General features: G+C 43.2%; 2 protein-coding genes across 2 annotated transcripts in view; both read right to left on the reverse strand.

Annotated features, from left to right (window-relative positions):
- Positions 1–832, reverse strand: part of LOC106000914 (vomeronasal type-1 receptor 94-like) — a 30,063-nt gene extending 29,231 nt beyond the window's left edge. The window contains exon 1 of the mRNA XM_013036135.1: positions 410–832. Within this exon, the coding sequence (XP_012891589.1) occupies positions 410–832 (423 nt within the window). The remainder of the gene's footprint in view (positions 1–409) is intronic.
- A 3,639-nt stretch (positions 833–4,471) lies between these two features.
- Positions 4,472–5,359, reverse strand: LOC106000916 (vomeronasal type-1 receptor 4-like). The gene has a single exon (XM_013036136.1). The coding sequence runs from the start codon at positions 5,357–5,359 to the stop codon at positions 4,472–4,474; it is 888 nt and encodes a 295-aa protein (XP_012891590.1).
- Between the last annotated feature and the right edge of the window lie 3,336 nt (positions 5,360–8,695).

Here is an 8,695-nt window from a genome sequence, read left to right on the forward strand (position 1 = left end):
GTTGGGCCTGTGCTGCTGTGTATACCACCTAGGTTATGCAGCCTGGGGTACACAGTTCAAATTTCTTCTACTGTTGGTTGTCTTGACCCAGGGCCCCTGTTCTAGGGGCGTTCTTGCTCTAGCCCGGCCAGCAGAGTGTGCTCCACGGGCTGGTGGAGCTCTCAAACAGTTCCCAATTTTAGTGGGTCCTGTGGTCCGGGTGTTGGTGTAGGTAGTCTGGGTCAGGGTCTGGGATTCCCTCCAGCTCTGGTCTCCCTTGAGGGATACACTGTCCCCTGTGGGATACTCACCCTGGAGTTGTTTCTGTGTGGTGTAGGTTGTCAGTTGCTGTTGCAATCCGAGTTCAGTTGGGGTAGTTGCGGGCTGGGCTGGGCGGTGGTGACTCTGTGTGATTCCCTTTTGTCTCTGCCTTTGTCGAAGCTGTAGGGTCCATAGTGTCCACACCACAGGCGAGGGGTGGGGCTGGGCCTCCGTACAGGTTCTGAGTGCTGGGGTTTTCACTCTCCGGATCATCACCAGTTCCTTGTAGGTCTTTTGCTTTGCTGTTCTGTGAGCATCCCGTGTAGCTCTGGGGGCTCCCATCGTGGGGCCGAGTTCTGGGCTCAGTGGTTTCTCTGTATTGTAATCGGTGGGTCTTACAAAGGTACCTCTGCGCTATCTGCGATACCGGCTTCTTTGCTATCTGCAGGCAGCTACCAGTGTCTCTGGGACTCTGGCAGCCTCTGCCGGGCCAGCTGTCAGCGGCTAGATGCACTGCCAGTGCTGGGCAGCGTTGGCGGAATGGAGCCTCTCTGTTCGGATGGAGAGTGATGGGTGGGGGTGGGATCTTCATGGAGACTCCCGGCTGGTAGGTTTCTCTGTTTGTGGTGATCAGTGGTCTGCAAACCGATACCTCAGGTGGCTTCTGCGTGGGTGATCTGCAGGTAACCCCCTGTGTCTCTGGGACTCTGGTAGCCCCTGCCAGGCCGGCGGTCCACGGCTTGGTGTGCTGCCACACTGCCAGTGAAGGTTGGGCGTGGGGTCTTTGCTCTTCTCTGTTCTGAAATTCTTCTTTTCCTCTCTTTCTTTTTTGTTATTTTCCACCTCCTGTTTTTCTCTGAGAGTTCACCTTTTTGTTGGTGTCGTCTCTTGGGGAGATTAAGCATTGGAACTCGAACTCTCTTTTTCCTTGGGGAGAGCTGTGGTGTTTCCCTACTGCCCTGTCACCATCAATAAAGCTGATTTTATTCCAAGGATGCAAACAAGCTCAAAACATATAAATAGTAAATATTAAGGTCCTGCGACGGACCAACTTGGCCGGAGCACTGGGACCGATGGGACAGGAATCTCGGGATAGGTGGGCAAAGGAGTCGGCGAAGTAACAAACAGACACAGACTCAAAAGAGTTGCATCTGAGTGTATCTTTATTGAAGAGAATTAACATTTTTATACAGTGTGTGATTGTGACATAGATTCTTTGTTTATTTAAGCACATAATCAATTTTTTAAAGACAAAGTATTGATGAATTACATGAAAATTGATGACTATCCCACCAACTGTTTAAGCTAAGTGGTGCGAAACAAGTCTAGCATATTGTTTAATAGAATACATCATCTATTCAGCCTTTTTTATGTTTAATAATTAACAAACCTAAGACAGGGCTGTACTTACATTATACTCTTTTTAATTTTATTTTTATCCAACTAATTTCATCTTTATAAGCTCCTTATACAGGAGTATAAGGACATGGTTCTTGGTTGGTTCAGGAAATATGTTACTAACTTTATATTTTGTGTGAAAACACCATCTATTCCCTATAACGTAAATTGGACTAAACTTAATCATAACTGTGGGGAGAATCTTTCTTTTTCTTTTATAATCAGAGGTCCCTTCTTTTTTAGAACTCTCTGAACTACTGGGATAACTCTTTCTAACTTAGTTTAATTCATTGATTTTTGTCTGTTGGACATATCTGGAAATTTTAAGTCTCTATATTTACTATGCATGAGCTGCAAAACCGCCTGTGAAGTTGGAGGAGTTTCTGGAGGCAACGTCACATCAGATGATAGATTGATTGGGGCATTGCCCACATTTAATCTTTGGCCTTAGTCTTTATTACTTAGAGAAGCTGTCTCTATTGGACTGGAAAAATACAAAATACTCTGTTTGCGGATCAATAGAAAAATAGCCAAAACAAGAATAAAGGCAACGAATGTACAGCCAAGAAGAATATAGTAAGAGTAAAGGTAGAGGATATAAAGGTGCAGCCAAGTGTATGGGAAGCCTTGAACCAACACCCCCTTCCTGAGGGCATGCTTCCTTGAAGCTCTTTGTCCAACGCGATCTCTCACGCAGACTCCGCAGAAGGTGGCTTGACACCCATTGGTCACAGAAAGATGACTCAGCTGGAAATACCAGGAACCACTGGAAGTGCAGAAACTTAAGCATTTGACCTTGTTTCTCTGGCCAGAGACTATTCATTGAACTTCAGTCCTTTATTCTGTTGTTGATTTCAAATCAGAAGCCATCTATCCACCACAGGCAGCTTTATGGAAGTGCTCCACCCACCTGCGCTGGCCTCTCTTTGCTGAACCCAGCTAAGGACTCCTTGCAGACACATCTTCATGGCTGCTTTGCCTGCTGTGATCTCTGCTCCTTTCCAAATGCTTGCTTCGGCAGCTTCCTCTCCATTGTGCCTCTCGGACTGGGTTCCCATGGTGGTTGGATACTGAGCTGCTTGTTAGAGGAGGAAACAAGGATTGTTGTATACAATGGCAGGCCTGAACTGGCCTGGAGGCAGGACAGACGCTCTCCTAGGTGGGACTTGTCAGGGCACAGGGCAGGCATCCTGCCACTGGGCCCTGGGTCACTGTGGTGAGCAGCAGTTACACTGGAACTTCTCATTCTCAGAGAACAATGAGTTAAGTCTGACCAGATTGTCTTTTTTAGGGAATCCAGTTCTCCACCAACTCCTGGGGGATGCCTGGGGCTTGAGTCTATGCCAGGCTCCACTCCTGTCCTGAACCTTTCATTCCAGAAGTTTCAACCTAGTATATGTGGTGTGGCAAGGTCCAAAATAAAATCGAGGACTAAAACACTATCAGAGGTGCCAACTGTGTATAGAGATCGTGAACAGGAAGGATAACAGGGGAAGTAGACTTCAAACTAAGTTGAGTGTCCAGTGAAGGGATAGGGGACTTGTGGAGCAGCAGATGATGAGCAAAAGCATCAGATACCGAGTTCCAGTCCTGGTCTCTGACCAAAAAAAACAGAATAGAATAAAATGCCCAATGTCCAGTGAGCTCCAGACTGAACATCACCCTTTTTCCTCATGACACTTCTCCAGAAAGTCCAGTGGTGATGGACGATTGGACCTGTAAGGACTTACTCTCTACACGGATCTATCTTGGAAGGTTTCCTTTGTTGTCTAAATCAGAACAATGATCTCCATTGTGCCGCCTTTGCCACACTGCTTGTCACAGAGTAGAGTCATGGAGATCACAATGGAAGAATATGTGTCATGGTGTATACACATCTCTGCGTTGACTGCATCCTGATTGTCATTGGTTGCCTCCTGCTTCATCACTGGCTACAATTTTCCTTGTCATTGGCTGCAAGGTCCATTCTTTTTTCTTTTATGCCAGACCTGGGGCTTGAACTCAGGGCCTGGGCACTGTCCCTGGGCTTCTTTTGCTCAAGGCTAGCACTCTTCCACTTGAGCTGTAGCACTACTTCTGGCTTTTCTTGTGATTAGTTGAAGTAAGGGTCTCACTAAGTTTTCTTCCCAGGGTGCCTGAGAAATGAGGTGCCTTCTGACTAGCTAAGATTATAGCCATGAGCCACCTGTGCCTGGCTCTGGCTGTGTCCTGTGGCCACATGCTGTTTCTTCCGTGGCTAGATGTTACTCTTTCATTGAAGAACCAGCATTCTTAGAGTGATCTAATAGAATTCTTTATAATAAACAGCACAGATAGTAGGAAGGGAACACAAGGAAGAAATAGATTGTCTAGCAAATGTCTTATAAGAATAGAAAAGTTTTTAATTCTAATAGTGTAAAGAAAATGTATTTCATTTGTCCCAATAATAATCTGTTAAGCAACTAAGCAATGTAACACTTTTGTGCAAAGACACAAAAGTACCTCGGCATTTAAGATTTACTGCATAGGGGCTGGGAAGGTGGCTTTGTGGTACAGCGCTTGCCTTGCATGCCTGAGGCTCTGGGTTAAAATTCAAAGTACCACATAAGTGAAGTGAAAATCCGGATGTGGCACTGTGGCTCAAATGGTAGATTGCAAGCCTTGAGCTGAATACTGAGGGACAGCACCTAGGCCCAGAGTTCAGGCCCCACTACTGGACCACCCAAAAAAATTAAAAAAGAAAGAATCATAGCATCTCTGAACTGGAGCAACACTTCACGTGTTCAATATAATTTCTTCCCCAGATATATTTCTAGGAACTTAAGCACTTTGAAGAAAAGCTTTGGCTGTCCAATCAGCTGTTGAATGCTTTATGACAACCAGTACTTCCTATCATCAAGAGGGAGAGTGAATATTTAGAAAAAATTTTATTATTTTTCATTAGGAAAAAAGGACATACGGTTGGGTAGCATGATGACAAAATACAAATCAGCACATCCAGTGTTGGGATTTTCACTGGTGTGTAAAAGGAATAAAAGTTTACGATGTTGTTGGAGCAATAGAAGAACACAAAACAGCTGACTAACAGTAAGATGGTGTGGGTGGCCTTGTTCTCAGGTGCCAACTGGGAAGGAAGCCTGGGGCTGTGGAGGTGTTGGGCTGTCTTATGGTGTCGGTACAGGAAGGTCACCATATAGAAGCTGGTGGTGATCATGAGGATAACAAACACAAGATCTCGAAATAATAAAATAGAGATGAAATACCATGATCTATTGTCTTCTATCTGCGGAGTCTGACAATATGCATTGGAAATCCCGGGACCAACAAAAGTGAAATTGCTTTTGCCTTTCATAGCTGTAATGACTGGGATATAGATGACCATATTGATGACCCAGAAGAAGAGGAAAGAAGGGAAAATCCACATGGAAAGCTTAGATTTAAGACACACCAATTGAGCATGGCTGTTGCTGATGGTGATGGCCTGAAAAGCACTGAGGAGTGAGGTGGTACAGATGGACAGTCCCCGGGTGACTCTTAAGAAGTACACCACCACCTTGCAGCCCACATCGTTCAGAAATTGCTGGATTCCGAAGCATGCTATGATGTCTGGCAACATTGTGAAGGTGAGATTCAGGATGTTGACCACAGTCAGGTGCATGAAAATGGCATCGATGGGCTTCTTCAGATGACTTTGGAATAAAAACATGTACAGATAGAGCATGGAGAGCAGGGAATTCCCCATGACACCAACACACAGCTGGGCTATGAGGAAAAGCCCCCATATTGATGCATCCGAGAACATTGCTAAGGTGTTTGTGAGGTTTGATGCATAGATAAGCAGGGAGACTATACAGGAGAGAAAAATCAGTGCACTGGATTATGGATCCATTCCAAATTGAGCTTCACAAAGAATATCGAAGATCAAAGTCAGTTTCAGGCCAAGGGGTGGCCCTTCTGGAGTGGAATGCCAAAGACAAAAGATCTAGAGAATCTAGAGGACAGAAATGGTTGAGATAATAGAAAAGAAATCCTGTCTCACACCATGGATCCTAGTGCCTTCACTAGGAAAACCGTGGGCCTGTGGTACACAGAAAATTGGATATTATGTTTTCTTTGAGCTCCACATTATTATATATGCTGTGTGTGTGTGTGTGTGTGTGTGTGTGTGTGTGTGTGTGTGTTGAAGTCTTGTAGCTTGATCTGAGGGCCTGAATAGTACCCTGTGTTCTTGTATTTTTGCTAAAAGCTACAAGCTTCACCTCCATCTTTATGCTGATTAATTAGAGATAAGTCTCAGAGACATTCTTGCCTGGGCTGGCTTCATATCATGATCCTAAGTAGCAAGGATACAAGTGTGAGCCACCAGTGTCCAGCTACAACATCTCATTTGAAAACACATCTAATTAGTAATACATAAGAAAGGTAAGGGACAGACCATTAGTTCAAGCTCCAGCATCCCCAAAGAAATGTTTACCATCCCAGGAAGATTACCAGGTGGAATGTTTCCTGTGAAGAAATAACAAACTGGGGAAAATTCCTGGGTAAACTGTTAAAATAAACTTCAAAAGAGGAGTGGGCCAAATATATCAGATGTGAACATGGTTTCACACACTCCCTAAAAACTCAGTGAAGCATTGTACTGACCATGGTTCTATTTTAGCATGCCTTGATATGAAATACAGTCATTATCTTGTGACTCCAGAGATGAAATGCCAGTTTATTTCTGGAGGGAAATGACACAAAAATCTACACAAACCAGTCTTGTACGATGATAAAACATTGGGACAATGGTACCAGAGACTAAGATTTAAAATAGGCTTCAGCTCACTGATTACCCTATGCAGTGATCACGGGAGTAGAAATGAGGAAAACATAACAACAGATACGGAAAATCTCCTGTGTGATAGATTTAGTATATATAAGTTTTGAACATTTTTATCATGCAGAGATCTTGTTCTTTTTTTCATGTTAAAAATATCTATTATGTCCCTAGCAATGCATCTATGGGTGTTCAAAATTTTCCATTAATGTTGGTGGAATAAAGTCACTTGTTGTTTGAAGAGTTTGTCAATTATAAGAGAGTATGAGTGAATGCATCAGAGGTACACAGTAGACACTATGTGGAAAAGAAGCTATACAACTTGTGGTTGAGAACTGGATGGGAAGATTGGGAAAGGTAAAGTTAGCAGTGGCATTATCCAAAAGGAAATATTGTGAAGAAGGTGGCACTGAGGCTCAAAGTTACAGAGTGATAGCCTGAAGCCTAAAATCTCAGGAGGAGCATGTACACCCTGAGTGGATGCCTCACAACTGACAAATATTTATATTCATTACTGGACTTATGAAATAGTAACCCTTGTATATCAACTTTATAGTAAAAATACAAAATAATAATGAAAATTAAACTGATAAAAACTGGGAAGACTGAAATTCTAACATCTGTCATTTCACAGAATCCATAAACTATAAGAAAAGCATTTGTAGCTTGGTGCCAGTGGCTCTCTCCTTTAGTCCTAGGTACTCAGGAGGCTGAGATCTGAGGATCATGGTTCGAAGCTAACAGACTTTGAAATTTTGTGACCCTTACCTTTCATAAATTACCAAAGTAGCTGGAAGTGGCTCTGTCGCTCATGTGATAAGAGTCTTAGCCTTGAGCACAAAAACACAGGGACAGAGCCCCGGCCCTGATTCAAGCCACAAGACAGACAAAAATAATTAAATAAACATAAATGCATACATACATACATACACATACAAGACATCTGTAGATCAATGAATAAATTATGTGTAAAACAATTTAGGCCTCTCCCAGGTTACTGCAGATAAAATCAATCTAAGAAACAGTGAGGTTTCCATGTTCCCTTCAGAAAACATTATTGCCACCCTGTTTCAAATTACAACATGCAGAGCAGGAAATGTTGCAAAGCTGGGGTAAGAAGGATGCTAAAGTCTTCTTACCTCTTCCTACCTCATGTTTCTGTCTGGGCTGAGAGCTGCACAATGCTGGTTCACGAGGCACAGCTTTCTGGAGGCAGCCTGGCATTGTGGATAGGCTGCCTGTGCCCAGTCTTGACTATGAACCATACCAGGGTGATGAGGCTTCTCCCAGTGGACATTAATCAGTGTCACCTGCTGTCTGGTCGGCCTTGTTTACAGACTTCAATCTGATGTCCCCACAGGACATGCAAAACTCTCTCCCAGGTGCCAAGGCAATCTCTGAGAGAACATATTAAGTTGATTACTTAGAGAACAGAATTACAACCTCAAGATGTGTGTTTTTTCCAAGTCAAACTCATCAGAAAGTAAACTTCAGGATGTTGCTGGTTATTAAAAGTTAGTTCTCACAGCCCTGGGGACATACTGAGTGGAACCCAGAGCACTCTCTGTCTTCCCTGCTGGGGGCCTTGGCTCTGCAGAGCTTGGAATCTGGTGGGTCAGCTGTGTAGGGCTCCTGTACCCCACAGCACAGGATTCTAATGCACAGGCTGTGCTACAAGGTTTTCTCCTGTCCAAAGTTCTGGACACACATTGATAAGCCATGTAACAAAATAAGAACAGAAATTTCCCTAACTCAACGTGGATTCTCATCCACCTGATAGAGATATGTAGAACCCATCCCAGACAGGGTGCCAGAAGAAATAACACTAGACACATCAAAGTGAAAACGCTGAACTTCTAAAGCAAGAAACCATTTTTAAATGAAGCAAACTAAAGCAGGAACTTTATTACAACGAAAAAAAAAGATGAGAATGACTGCAGATTTCTCCATACCAACTGAATGCAGAGAGAGCCTGGAGTGGTATAATTCAACTCCCAAATAAGAACAATTGGCAACCCAAACTGGTGTAACCAGCCTGGATAAAAATCACAATGGATGGTGAAACTCATACCTTCCACGACAAACAACAGCAACAAAAAGAATCCATAGAATTACATCAGATCTACAAGGCATAATAAAGGAAAGGCTACAATCAGAAAATAGAAAACAATCAAAGTAAACACAGCATTATATAAAATCACTACATTATGAATAAATACAAGAATTCAACATATAGAATTGAATAAAGATCATTAGAAG

The sequence above is a fragment of the Dipodomys ordii genome, unplaced genomic scaffold (assembly GCF_000151885.1).
Source record: "Dipodomys ordii isolate 6190 unplaced genomic scaffold, Dord_2.0 Scaffold250, whole genome shotgun sequence".
Taxonomy (NCBI): Eukaryota; Metazoa; Chordata; class Mammalia; order Rodentia; family Heteromyidae; genus Dipodomys; species Dipodomys ordii.